The 21,596-nt window shown below is 41.0% G+C and overlaps 2 protein-coding genes across 5 annotated transcripts in view; one reads left to right on the top strand and one right to left on the bottom strand.

Moving 5' to 3' along the window:
• APAF1 (apoptotic peptidase activating factor 1) overlaps nucleotides 1–6,877 on the top strand; it is a 90,288-nt gene extending 83,411 nt beyond the window's left edge. For 3 of the 4 annotated variants that reach the window (XM_004742933.3, XM_004742932.3, XM_004742931.3), the window contains exon 28: nucleotides 4,270–6,671. In XM_004742933.3, coding sequence (XP_004742990.1) covers nucleotides 4,270–4,416 — 147 coding nt within the window. In that variant the 3' untranslated portion in view covers nucleotides 4,417–6,671. Of the gene's footprint in view, nucleotides 1–4,269; nucleotides 6,672–6,727 lie in introns of those variants that run through there. The other variant, XM_004742935.3, reaches the window with a different exon arrangement.
• Nucleotides 6,878–16,505: 9,628 nt separating this feature from the next.
• ANKS1B (ankyrin repeat and sterile alpha motif domain containing 1B) overlaps nucleotides 16,506–21,596 on the bottom strand; it is a 1,114,451-nt gene continuing 1,109,360 nt past the window's right edge. Inside the window, 1 exon segment of the mRNA XM_045084805.1 lies at nucleotides 16,506–18,393. Coding sequence (XP_044940740.1) covers nucleotides 18,283–18,393 — 111 coding nt within the window. The 3' untranslated portion in view covers nucleotides 16,506–18,282.

Genomic DNA, 21,596 nt, shown 5'->3' with positions numbered 1-21,596 from the left:
TAACTCTTGGTTGAAAGTCTTTAAAAAAATTTATTTGTGAAAAAAAAATTCTTTCATGAATTTTTTTTTCTTAAATATTAGTAGTAGTAGTGGTTGTTGTAGCAGTAGTGAGAATAATAGCAGCAATATATTGCTTTATTTTATAGCCTACAAAATGCTTTCTTTACATAATCTCATTAGCCAGCTTTGTGAAGTTTAAATTTAATTATCCTTGGTTTATAGATGAGGAAACTGATGTTCATGGAGGTTGTGTTCCTAAAGTTATGCAGTAAGGTGGTTTGTGTAAACTTATTAGAGAATACAGAGGCCAAAGACTGAATGTGTTGTGGTGCCTCAGGGTCATTTTTTGGTGCTTGCATCTATTTATTCATCAGAATATGTTAAAGGTGCCTGGGTGGCTCAGGTGGTTGGGTGTCTGCCTTCGGCTCAGGTCATGATCTTGGGGTCCTGGGATTGAGTCCCACATCAGGCTCCCTGCTCTTTGCCTTCCATTGTCTTGTAATCTGGGGGAAACAGACAGTAAATTGTCTCTAAAATATAGGAGGGTTCTGGGACATGTCTGCTTAAAGATAATGGAGTTAGCAGAGGTTTCTTAGGGGAATTCTTGGGGTGAGTGTTTTGAATGGTGGTTCACTTGAGAAAGGGATTGAAGATACTACATATTGTACAGGCTACTTAAAATAGATTCCAATAAATTAGATCTTACAGTACTTTTATTTCTCCCTGAAAACATCCAAGTGTAGGAAATGATTCTGATTAATTATCTGACACTGTATAGATATTCAAAAAATTTGAAGTTTTTTTAGGGACGCCTGGGTGGCTCAGTTGGTTAGGCAGCTACCTTCGGCTCAGGTCACGATCCCAGCGTCCTGGGATCGAGTCCCGCATCGGGCTCCTTGCTCCTCAGGGAGCCTGTTTCTCCCTCTGACTCTGCCTGCCACTCTGTCTGTCTGTGCTCGCTCTCACTCTCTCTCTGACAAATATGTAAATAAAATCTTCTAAAAAATTTTAAAAAAATTAAAAATTTGAAGTTTTTGGTTATATGAGACCCACATAATTGCAGTTTTACTCAGCATAAAAATCTAGCTTATAAGAAGAAGGACAATTTTTAGCTGTATGAGGGGATGTTTGTTAGAGCCCTCTTCAAAGAGTTTGCATTGAGAATACAATGCTCTTTATAAAATGTTGCATTGAACTATACCTTTTGGGGCACACCTGTAGTTATGGGGAGGGGGATCGTGAAACTATCACCATTTGTTTTCCTTCAGTGTAAAGACAAACTGACTCTTAGACTGCTCTGAGCATGATGCAGGGGGTCTTGAGCTCCATTAATTAACTGCTGAAATACTTAGTCGCTCAGCTTTGACACTGAGCTTTTAGAGACCATGTCATATGGGCCCCATAGAAGGCTGTCACGTAATTATGAATCTGGCTTGCAAGATGTGATAGTAATTAGTGACTGGATTTCCAGAGTTCTTGGAGAACCTTGAAATCAGCAGCAGAATAGGTGTCTGTAGTGTAGGGGTTGGTGTCTTAAGAGTGCAAGAGCCTATAGACTATACATTCAGTCTGTATGTTTGAATGACAGGCTTTCTTCCCTCGGGTTTGATTACTAGCCTGGTTAAACTGATTGTGATCTAGCCCAGCCTGCATCCACCCAGCAAGTTAATGAGACTATCAAAAGCACAGAGCAAATTAAAAGTAAAAAGGAACAGCTGCTATAGTGTCCAAAGAAATGGGCCTTTTGAGTTTGTTTACTAAGGAATCCAAGCTATATAAATTGAATGTCAGTAAGATAAAGTAGATATCCAGTAGTTAAAAAGCTCTTAACTTTCAAACTTATTTCGATCTATAAAGTAAAAAGGTAATGTAATTTAGCTGTTTACTTGCGTTATACCATGAAGTACATACTGTTAGAATGACAATTCCACATTAAACCATACTTATGAGAAGAAAGTCTGATTTGAAATATGGAATACATGGTGATAAATGCAGGTGTGCCATTCCTTAGAGGCGATAGAATGTAATGGTCAGGAGAGTGAGTCTTGGGCAGATTGCCTAAGGTCAGAGCCTGGCTCTGCCCCTCATTAGCTTTGTGATTTACAGAGATTGTTTAATCTCTCTATGCTTTGATTTTCTCATCTTTAAAATGAGTATAATATCTATTTCAGATTTTGGGAGGGTTAAAGAAGTTAACACATGTTAATATACGTAGTGTTAAAGGAGTTAATACATACATACATAGTGTCGCATAGTGTACCCTAAGTAAATGTTAGCTATTTTAATTCACTTTATTTCTTAAGCAGATTTAGGTTCACAGCAAAACTGAGCAGAAAGTATAGAGTTCCCAAATATCTCCTGACCCACACATGCTGCGTCACTATCACCAGAGGATCAGTAGAGTGGGACATTCGTTACAGTTGATGAACTTCAATTGACACATCACTAGCACCTTAAGTTCATAGTTTACATTAGGGTTCACTGTTGGTGTTCCTTCTGTGAATTTTTCTTCTTAAGATTTATTTATTTGAAAGAGAGAAAGAGCATGCATGCATGTGTGGGGTAGGAGAGACAGGGGAGAGGGAGAGAGAAAATCTCAAGCAGACTCCTTGCTGAGTGTGGAGCCCAACATGGGGCTCAGTCCAGCGACCCTGAGACCATGACCTGAGCTGAAGTCAAGAGTTGGATGTTTGGGGCTCCTGGGTGGCTCAGTTGTTAAGCGTTTGCCATTGGCTCAGGTCATGATCTCAGGATCCAGCCCGTATCAGGCTCCCTGCTCAGGGAGAGGCCTGCTTCTCACTCTCCCACTCCCCTTGCTTGTGTTCCCTTTCTTGCTGTCTCTTTCTGTCAAATAAATACGTAAAATCTTTTAAAAAAAAAAAAAAAGTAGGATGCTCAATGGACTGAGCCACTCAGGCACCTCCATTCTGTGAATTTTGACAAATGTATAAGGACATGTGTCTACCATTGTAGTAGTATATGGAATAGTTTCATTGCCCTAAAAATTCCCTGTATTAGTTGTTTTTAATGTCATTGTTTTTTAGTCCATATTCAAGTTAGTGGCCAGTGTAGTGTTTCTGAGTGGTTTGTTTGAATAGAGGGAGAGGTGGTGGGAGCACTAGATTAGGAACCAGAAACTGTTCCAGCTCGGCCACCTGCTGGCAGCATCTTGGGTGATGAGGCCTTTTTTCTCTCAGAACCGTGGTTTCCTTATTAGTAAAATGAGGCAGTTGGATTAGGTGATCTCTAAGGGCCTTACTGTCTCTATGATTTGCTTCTAGTGACTAAAAACTAATGAGTCTTAAGTAGGTGGAATGTGTCCTCTGCAGTCTTGTTACATTGCTATTTTATAAAGCAAAATTGTCAGTTCTGAAAAATTTCGAGTTAGTACGAGTTGCGTCAGTGAGGTTTACTGAAGTCCATAGGGTAGACTTTCGTCAGTTACTATTACTAAGTGAACAGAAATAGCTGGCCCAGTCAGCTGCTAGAATGCTAGGCACTGCCCCAGATACAAAAATGCGTGACACCATTATTTGTTAATAATACTCTGAATCTCAATGTCCCTTTTCAAAAGGTGTTCATGTACATTGTCTCTTTTGCCCTTGTTTCAACTGTGAGGTACATGAGTAAGCTTTATGATCTCCGTCTGGTAAATGACTGGGAGCACTGTAATCTTAGGGAATTCAGTTATCAGGAGGAGAAAGGGAGGATTTGGCCAGAGCACCTGCTGCATTTGAGATGTTCAGTATTTATTTAGCAAATAAACGTATAGGCTATTTTAAAGAAACTTGGTCATCGGCTCTCAAATCATTCCTGGTGAAAAGGAAGATTCAGTAGAGAGAACATTCTGTCTAGTAGTGTCTATCAGAATACCAGTCTGTCTGCAAAGGGACATTTTTAAAGAAAAGAGGGGCATTTTCTTCTATTCATTCCAATGAGAAAGACCAGCAGGCAGCAGAGTTCAGTGCAGTCATAGCCATGGTGGACTTGGTACAGCCTTGTGTCTGTATCTTTCAATAGGCTGCACATTTTCCCAGCATGCCTTGTAGTGGGGCTGTGTTTGGTAGCTTTGAGGCAGTCACCAGGATTAATCAGGAGAGGCTGACCAAGTTGATTATACTATATTCAGCTTTAAACCTTAGACTTTTTCCCCTGCTTTTGCTCAAGTTTGAGAGTGGGGAGGTGATAGGGTGAAGGAGTTGGCTGGCACTACAGTTATTGCACAGAGTAATTACCAGTCTAATGAGCATTTTCTTTTTCTCTGAACAGTGGTGGAATGTTGTCACTGGGGAATCCTCACAGACCTTCTACACAAATGGAACCTATCTTAAGAAAATACACGTGTCCCCTGACTTCAAAACATATGTGACTGTGGATAATCTTGGTATTTTATATATTTTACAGATGTTAGAGTAAAGTAGCTAAGAATTAATGTAAGTTGAACTCTTTTTAATTATGAACTGGAAAAAATTCTAGTGAAACTCTATATTTCGACTTTTTATAAAGCTGTGAATTGTTTTGCAGTTACTGCATTCATTACAAAAGTGTTTGTGGTTGGATGAATAATATTAATGTAGCTTTTTCCCAAATGAACACACCTTTAATCTTGTTTTTCATAATCATCATCATTATGGTGAACAGTTTGTCCTTAAGATGCAAATGAAAATGTAAATACGTACCTTGTTATACTGTTGGTAAAATTCTCTCTTGACGCATTCAAATTGGTTGACATAATTAATGAGAATAATTTGGAAGAAATATGTATTTTAATGCTGTTATTAAGCAGGCTGTGCCTCAGGAGAGCAGACCTGCCTTCTGAACCACATATACCCCAAGGGGGATAGTTCTCCCAATTACAGTCTTGGTGCTTATTTGCACCCCTTAAATTTGCTTTTAAAATATTATGTCTGCTTGCACAGTTTGCAGCATTTCTTTTAATTCACTCGATACATGAGTGTTGGATTTCAAAAGTTCTTTGAAGCAAGAGATCTTGTAAAGCAAAAATTACACCTGTTGAAGAGAGATTTTATTGCTCTTTTTCTCACTAGCTGATGGCAGATCTGTGCTGCAGCTGGGACCCCAGTTGTCTGTCTCTGAATTGGGTGCTGTCCTGCTTGCTCTGGTTTTCTATGTACCAGACTTGTTACTTGACTGAACTTGACCTTTCATAATCCTCACTTTCCTCTTTTTTTTTTTAAGCAATTGTTCCATAGTTAAATTTTTATAAATTAGAATAACTGGAGAGGAGCCGGTTTTAACAGAAGATAAGTTTCAACAGAATATTTCTAAGAAATATAGTAAAAAACCATTTTCTTCTAACTCTGTTTACTCAGATGAATGGCACACGGTCAGTGCTGTTCTAAGTGAATTTCAAGAGAATTCTCAGTGGTTTTCTATGCAGTAGCAAAAGAGTCATTGTGACTCTGGAAGATGTCGCTTCTAACCTCCCAGCCATTCTGTTTTCCTCCTCCTTTTCCCACCTTCTCTCCTTTCCTTCCCGCCCTCCCTTCCTTCCTCCAAGGTTCATCAGGAAAGATAGCTCTTGAAGGGAACAAGTGTATCGACCGGCTTTTTTTTTTAACCTCCTGATTAGGAACTTTAATTGCAGTTTAAGTCTCCATTTCCCCTGACAATACACTGTTAAGGGAAATGGCAATAAATTAATAATAGATGTGGTTCATATAAGAAAATAACCAAAATTCAAAAATTTTGCTGCTGCAATAGAAACTAAATCAAAGAAGTATTAGTGTTAATAGTAAGTAAGTAGTGAGCCAGTTTCTGTTTTGGTGTGTATTAGATGTGGTGTAGGTAGGAGGGCCTAGACCACTCCAGATGTATTTTTAGATTAAATATCACTATTAGCATTTAAGGGAGCCATAGATAGAATTATTAAGGAGATTTTGCTTTTTTTTATGATGGGTTGAGGAACTAGTTTATAGGCTTACTGTGATTTAAGCAAATGTGATGTGAAAATCTTAATTTTATGAAAGAATTTCTGTAAATGAATGTTCTGCTTAGAGTATCCAAATCATAATTTGATTTGCATACAGTGTTTAGGAACTCATTTATAACTCGGAGTATAAAGTATTAACTTTTAGAATTAAAAGCTATCTGACTTTCGTCAGTTACTATTAAAGTATAGAACAAACATCAGCTTTTAAAAAATCTTGATTGGCCTTTGTCTTTAAAATAAAAAGAAAAATGGGAAGAAAAGGTAACATGACAAAAAGACAAGGTAAAAAGCAAGGTAACGTGAAGGAAAAAGGGAAGTCTAGCGTCATGGAGCTGCAGTTTTCCAGGCAGCTCAAGTGGTCAAGTCAAGGGGAGGGTTTTGTTTTGTATTTGCAGATGAGCATTTTTCAAGCATTTTCCCTTGCTTTATTTTTTGTAATGGAAATTACATTGCATTTTGTATATGTAAAGTTTTTTTTTTTACATTGTATGTGTCTTGTATGTTTTGAAAACTGTTTTGTATTTATGATGCAGGTCACAATCTTTTTTTTTTTGTTTTGGTATACATTTTAATACATGAAGTAAAAAAATTTTATAAAAAATAAAATTTCTAAAATATTTTTGAAAAACATTCTTGATTGTTTCAGACTCCTTGCTTGTCCTTTGTTGATTAGAAAACAAATGTGAAAGGCCTTTAAACCGAAACTGTCATCCTTTCTATTAATGCTTTATCAACTATGTCTAATTTAATTTTATCAAAATTTTATCTCCTCAGTTTATCTCTGATTGCTACCTGATGTGACTGGCATGGTGAAGAGCTTGTAAAGAAGAGAATTCACTTATTTCTTCTTTCATTCAGTAAATATTTATTGAGATCTACCATGTGCCTGGCATTTTTTGTAGGAATTGGGGATATAAAAGTGAGCAAACAATCTTTTTCTGACTGTGGTATGTGCCAAGGAGAGGCAGAAAAAGAGTAAATAGAATCTATAGCATATTAGTTGGTATGTTTGAGCGGGGAAGGGGAGAAGCTTTACAGTTTTAGATGGAGGTGCTCACGGAGAAGGACTTGAGTCCACACCTGAAAGGTGAGGGAGTGAGTTATCATCCAGGTATCTGGAGAGATTCCCAAGCGAGAGCGTGGTGAGCGCAGACAGGACAGTGGATGGGCTGCTCTGTTACAGAGCTGGCAAGGAAGCTGGTTTGCTGCAGGAGAGTAACAAGAGGTGCATCACCATGCAGGGCCTCCTCGGCAACTGTGAGGACTTTTCCTCTGCAGTGGGAGCTACTGGATTAGTTTGGCAGTGGAGTGATCTGACTTAAGCTTTAGTTGGTTCCTTTGGCAGTGGGAAATTGAGATTCAGTTGAAAAGGGGGAGAGGCATGGGGTACCAATGAGAAACTTTTGCAATAATTTGGGCAAAATGAAGGCACCTGGGCTAAGATGGCAATAGTAGGGGGTGTGACAGTTGGATTCTGTATACATTTCAATGATAAGAGTTAATAGGATTTACTAGTGGATTGGTTAAAGGTTGTGAGGGAGACAAGTTAAGAATGATACCGAGTCTTCTGCCCATTTTTTGACGTGATTATCTGTTTTGTGTGTGTGAGTTTGAGGAGTTCTTTATATATCTTGGATACCAGTCCTTTGTCTGTAGTGTCATTTGTGAATATCTTCTCCCATCCCTTGGGTTGCCTCTTTGTTTTGTTGACTGTTTCCTTTGCTATGCAGAAGCTTTTGATCTTGAAGCATAAGGAATAACACGGAGGACACTGGGAATTGGAGAGGAGAAGTGAGTTGGGGGAAATCGGAGAGGGAGATGAACCATGAGAGACTGTGGACTCTGAGAAACAAACTGAGGGTTTTGGGTGAGCCTGGTGGTGTGTATTAAGGAGGGCACATATTGCATGGAGGACTGGGTGTGGTGCATAAACAATGAACCCTGAAAAAAATAAAAAAAAGAACACCACCAAGGTTTTGGCCTCTTTGGCTTGAACTATTGGAAGGAGATTAGAGTTGCCATTAACTGAGATGAGGCAGGGTTTTGGATATAGTAGGTTTGAGATGGCCATTAGATATCCAAGCGGGGATGTTGAGTAGGTGGTTGGATAAAAAGGTCTGGAGTTCATGGGAAAAATCTGTGATGGCAATATAAATCTGAGAATCATTAGTGAATCAAATGTATTTAAAACCATAGGGTCAGATGAGATTAGCAGTGAAACAGGTGTTGATACACAAGACTGGAGTCGTAAGCCAGAGTCCAGGGCAGTGTGAAGTTGGTGAGACGAGGGAGCAGCACAGGAGACAGAGAAGGACCCAAAAGAATAAGAATTGCAGCGTAGTGTGGTAAGTTATAGTGAATGCAGTGGGTGTGGGTCTCTTAACTCAATGTGATTTGGGGCAAAATTTCTCTATTGGTTTGTTTGTTCAGCCACCTGCTTGTCTTTCCCATATGGCTTGCATATCTACTGTGTGCCAAGCACTATTTTAGGTAGCAGTTGGGGCAATACATAAATACATTATAATTGTTAGGAGAGGTTGGGAATAACAGATAATAAGAAAACAAGAAAATATCAGCAGTTGTTGTATCTGTAAAATGGGTATCCGTTCTTCCTTTTCATGGTTGTTGTAAAGATTTAATAAGATAATGCTTATGAAGTACTTACCTCAGCGCTTGGACCAAGAAAGTGCTCAGTGAACATTCCTTAGTGTAATTCAGGTTGTGTCATCTTTGGCCTGACAGCAGTTTGCTGGCTGCTGTCTCTGCCCCCAGTCACATCCCTCTGCTCAATCTTTCCAAAGTGCCATCTTAATCTTGTCACTTTTCTTTAAAACCCTGGACCTTTTGTGTGCTCTCTTGCCTCTGTGTCTTTGTATACACTGTTCTCTCTTCTGTGCTCACCATTTCATGGCTAATTTTTCCCCGATTCCTTCTAATCCTTCATATATTCTTTGGGATAACCCTTCTGCTGAAGGTCTGCCCAGTCCTTTCGTAGTGCCCTCTTCTCTGCCATGACTTTTAGCACCCTGTATTATTTACTTATTGGAGTCCCTCATTAGATCATAAACTCCATGAAGCCAGGTCTATGTCTTTTACACCACAGTCTAACATAAGCCTGGCTCCAGTTGGGAGTCTCAATAAATATCTGTTGAATGATTGAAATTCCTGTATGGATGCTTGAGTGCCCATGGCACATTCTGTGTTTTCCCTCTGCACTAGGATATCAAGAGGCTAATTAAGAAGTGGCAGGTCACCAGCATTTTCTTTATCTTTCTGCTTTAGTTTGGCATTTTATTGTGAAGCATCATTAGAGGATAGTAAAACTTCACTTAAATAAAAAAGATTTGCTTCTAGATTATATGAAATGAATAAACATGTTTAAGTTGGCAAGTATGGCAATCTATTATTCAACATTATGATATTATAATTTACTTACCAACCTTGAGAGAAGGAGGAAATGATTTTCGAATAATTCTTGGTCTCTGAAGATTGTCACTTGAATAGATTTCCTAGCTCATAACCCCTCCCCTTAAAACTATGGAGATACTATATAGTTATTAAATGCCTGAATTAGAATATCAGCTGCTATCAGGCTATAAGTTTAACCTTAGATTTATAATGTAGTTGTGTATATTCACAGGGAAGGGGTAGAAAAATGACATCCAACGTGGGACTCACCAGAGACCAAGTCTTTGAAACCATTTGGCATCAACAGTGTATTACTTCTAAGGTGATGTAAGAAGACCATAACTTGGGGAAATTTTCATTTAAATTATGATTCAGGGAAATGAGCTGCTGGTGTTCATTGTAAATTCATTTATGAGGTTAGGTCTTCAGAACGGGGAATACTGCTTGTCACAGAGAAGTGAACAGAAAAATCTGCAGCTGTGATTTCCCATCACCCAGGGCTGGAGTAAGTAACTACAGAGAGCATGCCAGGTCTAAGTTTGGGTGGCGTGGTTCTGAGCAACTGATCAAACTGGAAAACACCCAGTAACTGAATGAATGTGCTAAGCTCCTGCTTAGCACAAGGTGACTCTTGTGGGGAGCGGGAGCACACATTTCGCCATCCATTCAGATCTTCATTGCCTCCCCAGCCCTTATTCTGTCTTCATAGTACTTGAGTGGATTTGCAGACTCTGCAGTCCTAGCCTAGAGAGGAAGAACTGCACCCCAAGCAGTTAATCTGTGACAAAGCCAAGGCCACAGTCCAAATCTGATTTTCTTTATAGAGAGATCCAGACCCACTGGGCTGTAAGTTGAATGTCAGTTTCAATTGGAAGTGGAATCCTCCTGGGTTTATGGCAGATGAACACTCGTCTAGGGGTCACGGCTTGGGTTTCAGCCCCTGGGGAAGATTTTGGAGATCTGTGTTTTTCATCTCTGATTCATTTTTAATTAGCAGTGATTCTAAACCCTTTATCTTGTGTTTATTTGCCCCACTCTGTCAAATAACTTTCTAATACCTAACAAATCCTTTTTAGGAGGAAGGAAGGAAGAGCTGTTATTTTTTTACTGTTGTTTTCTGTGCCAGTCCTATGCTGGGCACATTCCACACATTATGTAATTGAATCCTCACAACAGGGCTGCAAAGGTATTATCTCTTGTCTAGAATGTGGAAACAGGTGCAGAGAGGTTAAGTCGCCAGCGCCCCACAGCAAAGTGGTGGAGCTGGGGTGTTTGGTCCATGCAGTTGGCCACCTCATTAAAGCCCCTGGGTGAGAGGATCCAGGAACATCATTTCAGTTCTGCACTTTAATTCATTATTCATTTTAGTCATTCACAACATGTGTCATGACTGATTCTAAGTCCTGAGCTGTCAGAGGTGGTCCCTGCCCTTGAGGAGCTTCTACTCTTAGTATTCTGGTTAGCCCATCTCTGTGCCTGTAGGGATTGCTCCTTGAAAAAAAGAACCAGGGTTCATTCTGGTAGGATCCAAATGGATGGCAGAGGTTGGGGGATGTTTTGGGTTTTCCAGCCCTTGGCTACTACCCAGCCTGGTCTCAATTCTCATAGTATTCAAGCATTGAACATGGAAGGTAACAGCCTTATGGCCTGCTCCCTGGAGATGCTTATTTCTGCTTTGAAACTCTTAGGGGGTTCATTTGAGATTAGTGGCAGCCCTTCTTCTGCCACCTGATTTCATTTCCTTTTCTCCTCTAACCTCCATTTGAAAAGGTGAGCCTCTCAGAGCCTCAGTTTCCTTATTTGTCAAATAGGGACCACAATACTTGATTGCAGAGTTTTTTGTGAGGGTTGAAAGATATGTCAAGCATCTGATACCTCAATAGCATTTTCATCTTTTGTTTCAGTTATAAACTTCCATTTGTTAGTTGCCCATGTTTCCATGATATATGAAGGGGGAACCTGTGACTGACTTCTCCAGGCATCCTTTTCTACCTCGTGGTAGGTCTTTCTTTTGAACTGTCTGAAACCTTCTTTTGAACTTTCTTCTTTTTGGGATGTGTTTGCACCCATGAGTAGTGGAGGATTGGAAATGAGAATGGAGAAAAGAGACCTTGGGCTTGCTGCTTGGGTTTGGTGCTTGGAAGTATGGTAGAACTCTGGCTTTGGCTGTCAGGTGTATCCAAGTTCACATCCTGGCTACAGTAACGTCCTAGCTGTGTGACCTTCAGCGAATGTTTTAGTTTTCTCAAGGACCTCTTCCCAAGGAGTCTCTGGTGTGCTGCCCAACTACTCAGGGGATCAGGAGGGCCTCATCCATCCAGGGGTGAGGCTTCTTACAACTTTGTTGCACCAAATTTATCTGAGAAATCTAAAAACCTCCCTATACCCAGACCTCATTCCAGGCCAATTAATTCAGAATCTCTGGAGATGGGAACTAGGCATTCATATTATTTTAAAAAGTTTTCAGTTGATTCCAGAGTGCGGTGGAGATTGAGAACCAGTACCCTTTGCTCTGTTGCCCTTGATGACCACGCCATTGCCAGTTCTTCTGTCCAGCTGCCAGCTTTGATGACTGCTTCTACAGTATGCTCCCTACCTGCTTTGCCAAGACAACCTCTGGAGTGTTGCTGGGCAGCACAGATGTTTGATATGTCTATTATATTAACACAGGTGTGGGGATCTTTTGTGGTTGGATTTGATGGTTAATTTATAGAGCAACTCCTTTAGGGTTATTACCATCAGTTCCTCCTCTGGTCATGGCTTTTCTATCCACGTGTCTCACCTGTGTGTACTTGGTTTCACTTTTTACCTAGTGCCATGATTATTTCCATCATGGCAGACACTGTTGGTGGCCATCCTAATATCCAGTCTCTCCCTTTTCCTCCTAACAGCTCCTTTATTGTTGGGGGCTGCAGTGTGCTTGGCTAAAATCAATAGCTACATTTTCCAGCTGCCTATATAGGGGTGGCCAAAGAGTTGTGGGTTGAAACTTTCAGGAAAGCTCTTAAAAGATTGTCTTACTCAGTTGGGGGGTAGGAGACCTTAGGTCATTATTCTTTTTATTATCTGGAATGTGGATGTGCTGGGTAATGCTCCAGCAGCCATTTTGTGATCATGAGGTGACCTTACAGATGTTATATGCTAAGGATGACAGAATAGGAATGTAGAAGGAGCTTATTGACCTCCCATTCCAGCCCTGTATGACTTCTGAAATTGATATTACATGAGAAAAAAATTCAACCCTTTCCTGTTTAAGAGACTGTTATTTCTGATCTTTGCTACTAGTTCCTAAATTCAGTTCCTGATAATAAACCAACCTGGTGTATAAGAGTAGTCCAACAAATGTCAGTGACTCTGCATCTCTGCCTCCTCCACCCCCTCACTCTAGCCACAGACACACTGTTCCTCCTCTGATAAGTACTGGACATCTAGCTGGCTGTGAGGCTGTTGAAGCTTGGTAGAATCTCAGAAAGTCACAAAGAAGTGATGCATGGATCACGCCCAGCCCACAGATGAGTTTTATTTGGCCCACACTTATTTTTTAAAATGCTGAGTTTGTTGCCAGCATTTGGAAATCTGGTGATTTTGCATAAATACTGATTTCTTAGAAAATCTGTTGACCCAGGGTCTTTATTTCTGCCTGGCAACAAACAGCTGAAAGTAAGTAGGAGCTGCCCCCTGAAATGAGACCATTGCTCTGTAGATCATCACATCCTTCCTCCCTCATGACGCCTGCGTGGCTCTGAAGCCATATGAGTTTGCAACTTTCCATCTCCCTACCCAGACACACAGCCCGGAAATGGCCTGCTCGAATGGTATTCCTGAATTTCCTGTGCCTTTCTTCCCAGTCTCCCTTGACTCAACAATTAGCACATTGCGGTTTTTGTTTTTGTTTTTTTTTTCTCTCAGAAAACGAAGCATGCACTTTCGATAAGTAGAGAGAAATCAGCCTTTCAAATGTCAGAAAACAGCTGATGTTGCTTCTCACTTGGAGGCGTGTTGGCTTCCCTTTTCACATATCTTATTGAGGAGAGGCAGTAAGAGGGAGAGCTGCAGGCTCCTCACGGAGCAGCTGTTGGGATGCTTCATTGAGGAGGCACTGAGACATCCAGAGGACAATTAAATTATTGAATATGGATTTCCTTGAACGGCTTTTATTACCATGTCATGAGTAAGAACAACCCTATCTCAGCTTGCTCATACTGTCCTCTGAGACGTAACTTAGATGTTTCCTAATGGCAGGACTTGGAAGATGCACATTCGCTCTGCTGTGCTTGTGAGGACTGTTGTGTGACATGCATGCTCTTCAGTTGTCTGAACCCCTGAGAAAACCTCAGCTGTTGCAGGGACTCTAATGGAGCTGGACAGCGCAGAGTCTCTGTTGCAGTCTGATGTAAATTTTTATACCCTTGATCATTAACTACTCTTGGAAAGTTAAGCACCTATGCAGCTTTTACAAGCCCAGGTCTCTGGGGTTTTGGAGAGTAAAACAAAAACTATTTTGATGATGATTAATTTGTAGCTATAATTCCTTATGATACACAATGTGCAGTGTGTTGGGTCAGGAATGACCATCTTTGCATTAACAATTCTAAGTAGAATGGAGCCATGATGAACACAGAGGAAGTTGTCAGTGAGTAGAATGGCCTGGGATGAAGAGAGGAAACAGTTAAGTGGAACTGGTCTTCCTAGGTCTGCACCATATTCTTGGGGTTAATTCCCCTACCAAAATAAGACCTCGCTCATGGGTACTAACGGAATTTCACAGTATGCAGGACGGTGATTGGGCAACGAGCCTCAGGAAATTCTCTGCCTCCTAAGGAGCTGGTTTCTGTGGGACACAGGACTCTGTTGCTCAGGCAGCCAGATGCCTGGGTTCATTTGTACATTTTCATAGACAGCAGTAAATGGGAATGGGGTGGGCTAGGTGTAGGGGGACAGGAATGGAGTAGGGAGCAGGTTGATGCAGCCTTGGTGCAGGTAGACTCTGCTGGCCTATGTAGGCTCGTTCCCCAATTATATTTTATATTTTATTACCGTCAGATTGCTTGATTTTCATAGGAAACATACCCAGTGAATACCTTATATAAAAAGAGAACTGAAAAAATGTCTTTAAAAAAGGCTTTGTTCCATATAGACTTCTGAACATGGTCATTATATTCCAGTTCTGTGAGAGAATGAACTCTGGAGGCTAGCCCATTCATCACATTTTCCTTTCTGTTCAGAAGTAGCTTAAGAGCAATGTTACTTGGGGTCCAAGTGTGAATTTTTATTTTTGAGAATTTGGCCATGTGTTCATTGTCTAAGCCTGTTTAATGGCCCATCATATCCAAACATTATATACCCCAATAATATTCCTAACTATTCCAACAGAAAATCTGGTATGTCTTGAGAAAAACCACTGCCATGACTTATTAATGAATTAACTAGGCATACTTTTCATAGGGTTCATTCACCCAAACTTATAGAATATAATGTAAGAAAAATGAATAATTGAATTAAAGTTCTTTTTTGGAATAGTACTAGCATTCAAGGATCACGACTGCCCATGGATACTGCAGTTACTAATGTGTCAGACTCCCCCTTCAAGAAATCAGTTGCACATCCCTTCATTGTATGTGCTGGCTCTCTTCTCTTTGCCCCTTAGATCTCTCCTTCCTCTTCCCTGTCTTGTGTAGACCCTATCAATGGGCTCCTTGTCTTCCGGCTTCCAGTGGGTTCAGCTAATGCAGGGTGGAGAGTGAGATCAGGCTATTTTAATCCCTGGCTCCCTCTCTGAGGGCCACTACCACTGGCCATGTCCCTCAGCCTGTCTGGCAGCCCCCTCCATACAGTCTTCTCCTTTCCCATTCTCCCTCAGGCCATTACCAGCCCAGGGACACTGTTCCACCCGTCTGTTTCCCTTCATGCTGCTAACACCTATGTAAGTATTCTATTTATTAAACTCTTAAAATATCCCAATTGGAATGTGCCATCTGCTTCATGCTGGGACCATAACTGATAACAAATAAGCATTTGATCCACAGAGAGAAGACTGCTGACCTCTTGGTGGTTACCAAAGATAAAAAGGGGCCAAATTAGCCCAGTTGAAGCATTACCAGCTAAAATCCCAGCCCAAACCTTTATTCAGGAAACCTGCCTTTTCTGCCTCGGTGAATGTTATCCCCTCTCAGGCTGGTTTTAGTGTTTTCAAAGCTATGTGACTGTGCATGTCTGGCTGGTAGCACCCCATATGTTTTGGTCTGTGTTTCAAAGAGTAACGGACTTAGATCCAGGAGTGCAGGGAGATCTCCTGAAAGTCACAGGATATAGAATGTGAAATGTCGATCTTTCCGGTATCTCTAATATGGCCCTATATCATTTGATGTGCAGCTGGCACATGTGTTTTAGAAAAATGGAAGGATTGATGTTGTTATGTGACGTTTTAACCCCTCCCAAAATTTATATGTTGAAGCCTAATCCTCCAATGTGATGGTATTTGGAAGTGGGCCTTTGGGAGATAATTAGGTTACATGGTGTATTGATGGTGGAGCCCTCAGAAGGGAATCAGTGCCCTTACAAGAAAAGACAACAGGGAGCTTGCTGCCCCCCAACTCTGTGTGCATGTGTACTTACACACGCACACACACGCAGAGGTCATGAGACCGCACAGGAAGATATAGATGCCTACAAACCAAGAGAAGAGCCCTCCGAGAGAAACTTATCTGCCAGCATCTTGATCTTGGACTTTCCAGCCGCCAGAACTCTGAGAAATACAATCTGTTGTTTAAGCCACACAGTCTGATATTTCATTTAGCAGCCCAACCTGAGACAAATGCGTAGTTGTTTTCCCAAACATACTATCTGTATTGTCCCACACAAATGATCTATTTGGGTGGTCCTTGCCCTTTTAGAAATTTGTTTTGGTAATTTCTCCTTGTAGCCTACTGTAATATTTAAAGACATTGGGTGTTTTCTGGCTGAAATTTAAGCTTTAAAGGCCACTGAATCTTACTCAGACTGGTTGAACTTAGAAATGAGTAAATTTTCTCAATTTTGCCAATTAAAAAAGCCCTTTAGCTATAGCTGTTGGAAGAGGCCGGGCCTTTGCTTTTTTTCCTAAATGGAAGTGGGAAGGTGCTCACAGAACGATGCCAAGCACCGGTGGCTGTACAATTTCCGTTTTATTTTGTGTGCTTTTTTTTAATAGGATATAAATAATGACAAAAATTACAAAATTTATAACTGGAAGCCCAAGCATATTTACACATATGTTTCTGTCTTAGCAAAGCTACTGTTTACTTTGCTCCTATACAATTACCTTTTGGTACCATATTTCAGTGTTATTTTACTCTCCATTTACTACATACATATCAACAGTGAATAGGCAAAATATATACAAGGAACTGTTCAGGTCAAGTAATTTAATATTGTATTAAAATTATTCAACACTGAACTAAATCCATATACATTTGTCAGTTTGAAATAAAATTTAATTATCTTTCTTTAAAACTCACCAACTGATGAATAACTGATAATCCTCAGGTTTGAAATAATACTGGTTAATAAAAAAAAAACATTAAGACAATCCCACAATTTATCAATATCGCTATAATGAACTTCAAAATGATTCACAATATGATCAGTTAGAACAATATACGTTAAAATGTTATTTTTTTCTATAATGATATTGGTACTGTTTATATAATTTGATTCTACATAAATATACATTATGGTATCATACAAATACTCCACAGAGACATTAAAAAAATTAAAATACCTTAAAGAAATGTAAGTAAATTTTATTTAATCAAATAGTAAGCAAACATTTATTTGTTTCAAGAAAAGAGTTTTATTACTTTGGAATCTCTCCTCTTTTTTTTTTTTTTTTGTATTTTTTTTTCTAGAAAAAAATTTTTGCAATAGAATTTTGTTAACACCTTTCTCAAACAAGGTTTCCATGACAGAAATCTTGACAGCAGGAGCCCTAGATTTTTTTTTTTTTAACGTTTTCTTTAAAACACTGTGAAGGTTAAAAAAAAACAATCTTTGCAGCTTATGGCTGCATCAGCACTTTCGGTTGGATGCCAGTCTGCTTGCCCTAATCTCCTGCTCTGGGGAGTGTCATCAGCACTTTGCCACGCCCAAGCCAGTCCTCTTGGTGGTAGCAGTAAAAATTTAGTTATTTAGAAATGAAACCAGAAACATCCCTCACAACTAACCTAGTTTTCTTATCAGTGCATTAATGAAACATTCTTTTAATAAAAATATTGAATACAAGACACATTTTTCTGTGCATAATAAATTCCTCTGTTTTGAATCATTCTTAAATTTTGAATCAATCCATAGATGTAAATGTTTTCTTTATCTGACATGGTTGATTACATATAAAATCCACAAATATAGAAATCGGGAAACAGGATTTCCTGGCAATCATGGGGGTGGTTTTTGTCCTTATGCATGAAATGATGCTCAGTGATATGATTTTACAGGTGGGGGTAGTTCTGTTCTGATTCTACCGTTAAAACTGCTGACTGAAAAATCCAAGATTTTTATACTTTTAGGCAGTATTAGAGATCCCCTGTACCTTTTTTTTTTTTTTTTTAAAGGTATTATCCCCAAATTCAGCAAAGCAGTGTTGGGGGCAGAGTCATTAGAAATACCTTGGGTAGTGGCAGGTGGGGGGGGAGTCGGGAGTGTCAGCCAAAAATCTCAACTCATGCCTCTCAGGGGTTACGGCTGGAAAGTCTTGGTTGCACACTTTCTGTCACTGGTGCAGAAAGAACGTCCCCAGGAATGGCCAGTGGCCTTTCGCCCGTGACAAGGCCACACAAACAGAGCAGTCTTCCTCCTGGGCTGGGTGGAAACTGAGGCGCGAAGGGAAGCCTGCTCCGGGACTGCTCAGCGTGCAAGGCACCGCAAGGACAGGAGGATGGTGGGTATCAGAAAATTGTGGTTTCATACTTGGTATTAATTCCTCTCTTGGCTTCTTGTCCCGGCTCCACAATCCACGGCAGATTGGCCAGAGTCTTTTGCTCAGATGGGTCGATCTGCTTTAAAACAGAAAGGCTGATGCCTGTTATACGGTACCTGTACCAGGGTACAAACATGCTTCCTAACACTTGGAAACCAACACTAGGCCTGCAGTCCTGTCACAAACCAACAGGTATGTGAGAATCGTGTTTGTTCTTTTCATACATGTTTATTGCATAAGGACTGTATGCAAGGCATTCAAAGGGTAGGTGGTGAATGAGACCTGGCCCTTGCTCTTGAAGGCACACAGATGGGGAGCAAACACAGAAGCACTTCAATACTGAAAAAGGGGTGGAGGGAGGGAGGGTGCTCTGTGGTTAGGGAGCCAGGGGACTTCCTAGAGAAGGTGAACCAGGTTATGTCACTCTCCAGCTCTCAAGCCTACAGTAGTTGCCATTACAGAATAAGCCCAAATTCCTCAAGGTGAGGTCTAGCCACACTGACTTTGCTTCTCCCTGCATACCAAGATCGTACCAGGGCCTCTGCTCACATCATCTGCTCTGTGGGAATGCCTTTCCCCAGACACCTGAATGCCTTACACCCTAATGTCGTTCAGGTCACAACTCAAACATCACCTCCTCACCCAATACAAAAATAGCATCCTAACTTTTCTGCTCTCCTCTTCTGCTCTACCCTTTATAATCTTTATGCCACATATATATTTATTCCTTCATTCTCCACACAGTATAGGATTTTGTTCTCTTCACTGTTTCCCCCAAACTTAGAGAAGCTCCTGACAACCTAGTAAAAAATAGTAGGTACACCGGGGCACCTGGATGGCTCAGTGGGTTAAAGCCTCTGCCTTCAGCTCAGGTCATGATCCCAGGGTCCTGGGATCGAACCCCACATCGGGCTCTCTGCTCAGCAGGGAGCTTTGCTTTCCTCTCTCTCTCTGCCTGCCTCTCTGCCTACTTGTGATCTCTGTCTGTCAAATAAATAAATAAAATCTTTAAAAAAAATAATAATAGTAGGTACACCATAAATACTTGATATTAAAAAAAAAGTCTAAACAGCTGGACGAGCTAGAGTTTGATGAGGGGGCAGGGAGAGGGGGAATAGCACGTGCAAAGCTTCTGTGGTAAAGAGAAGTGGCTGGTTGAGAACTTGCAGTTAGTTTGCAGAGTGGAGATGGGAGGGTGAGCAGGGCCAGGTCAAGCTGAGCCTTGGACCAGACTTGAGCTATAAAAATTACTGTTAAAACCATTTTTAGCCCCTTTGCATATGAAGTTAAACAGGCCATTCCTGGGTAATGCTTGAGCTGTGAGCTCTCAGGAGGGGTCTTGGAGGAAGGTTTTCACCACACTGCTGTCTCATCTTTCGGTGTTTCCACATCTGCCCTGGCCCTGGCCACCTGCTCAGGAGTGCTTGGGCAAGAAAGCCTAGAAAGATTTCTAGGATTTCTCATTTCTCTTGCACTCTTGCACTGTGAACTTTGGAGCCTGCTCACAGGCTGTGGGAATCCATGCCCTTTGGCTACCTTCCAATATGAATTGATTTTATCTCCACAAGGCTGTGGGCAGGACTTCACATATTCTTAGGAATCATGGAATATTTCTCAAAAGTAAACAACTGGACCTGAGGGAAATGGAGCATGGATATCAGCTGAGAGAGATAGGATGTTGAGGCAGTTAAAAGACATCAGTATTATTCACTATATATTTTCAAATTTGTCAGCGAAGGCTTTTCAATGCGTATTTTACAAGCCGTCCTGGCACCCAACCCAGTTGTGATCATCTGGATGTTTTTGGAGACCAAAGTCAGATGGAGGCACCTGCCAGGAGCAGATTTTCCAGTCCATATGAGAAACAATATAATAGTCTAAGATATTCCAAAAATACTGGGACAACTCCTGGACATTTAACTTAGGTGTGTTTTTTTTGGGGGGGGGGATAGATAATAAATCCCCATCAATAAGTGCTACACAGAATTCAAAGCAAGTATACACTTGAGTGTGACTAGGTATCTACCTCAGAATGAATCGTCCAGGAAAAGCCTCTTCATGTAGTTTAAATCTGAACAAGTGGGGTCAGCTCTGCAGAAATATGGGGGATACTATGATAGGTGGAAGGAACAGGTGACACAAAGGCCTCAGTTAGGAGTGAGTTTTGGTCTCTTCTAGGAATAGAAAGGCCTGAGCATCAGAGAGAAGCATGGGGAGAAATTAGGTTTAGGTATATGGGGCAGAGGTGCCATGATCTGATGTGTGTTTTAGGATCACTCTGGTTGCATGAGGAAGAAGGAAGCCTGTTAGGACATGTACTGCAATATTTCTGGAGAGAGTAGTGGTGGTAGCCTAGATGAGAAGGGTGACTGAGAAAATGGAGAATGGGTGGATTTGAGACGTGTTTTAGGGGCTGAGTAGATGGAATCTGCCCAGGTGTTGTAGACAGTGGTCAGAGGAAGACAGGAATTAAGGATGACCTCTGGATTTATGGCTTAAGCAACATGGTGAATGGTTATGCCATTTATTGAACTGGGGAAGACAGTATAAATAGCTTTGAGGGGAAAATTGAGAATTCTCTTCTGGGAACTTCCAGGGAGGATGGCAGAGGAGGAGCATCCCAGGCTTACCTCATCCCATGGATACACCTAGATAATACCCACATCAGTGTAAATAACCCAGAAAATGACCTACAGATTGGCAGAAAAGACTTTTCATAGCTAACTGTAGAACAGAGGCCATACTGGAGAGGGTAGAAAGGGCAGAGATGCAGTTGGGAGCCAAAAACCTGCAGGACCCTAAGGGAGGGATGTTGTGGGTGCAGAGGGGAGAGGAGCAAACCCCATCCCAGGCACAGAGGACCTGTGCTGGGAAGATGAATTCCTATAATATTTGGCTTTGAAAACCAGAGGGACTTAACATCATGAGTTCATATAATCAGTGGGGTTTAACACACCTGGAACTTTTAAAAATTAGTGAGCCAGAGTGATAGGAAACTGAGTCCCTGCCCTGAAAGAGACAGCATAACAACCCCACCAAGATACAGCATTGAAGCAGCAATTTGAAAAACACCTGGGGTATACAGGAGGGAGGGAGATTTGTTTACTAATCTCAGAGCATGTGCTGGAGGGGCAGAGGTCTTTGGGAGACTTCTTTAAGAACAAAAGAACTGGCAGGCACCATTTCCCTCTCCCACCCCCAGCCTAGATACACCTGTGTGAACCACTGCAGCAAGAACTCTCTCCACCTACCTTGCTAACAGCATGCCCTGGATGCTTACCC

Source organism: Mustela putorius, unplaced genomic scaffold (genome assembly GCF_011764305.1).
Source record: "Mustela putorius furo isolate JIRA1106 unplaced genomic scaffold, ASM1176430v1.1 tig00000788_pilon_pilon_pilon, whole genome shotgun sequence".
Classification (NCBI taxonomy): domain Eukaryota; kingdom Metazoa; phylum Chordata; class Mammalia; order Carnivora; family Mustelidae; genus Mustela; species Mustela putorius.
The sequence above is the reverse complement of the archived record's forward strand: the minus strand, read 5'-3'. Positions and strand labels throughout refer to the sequence as shown.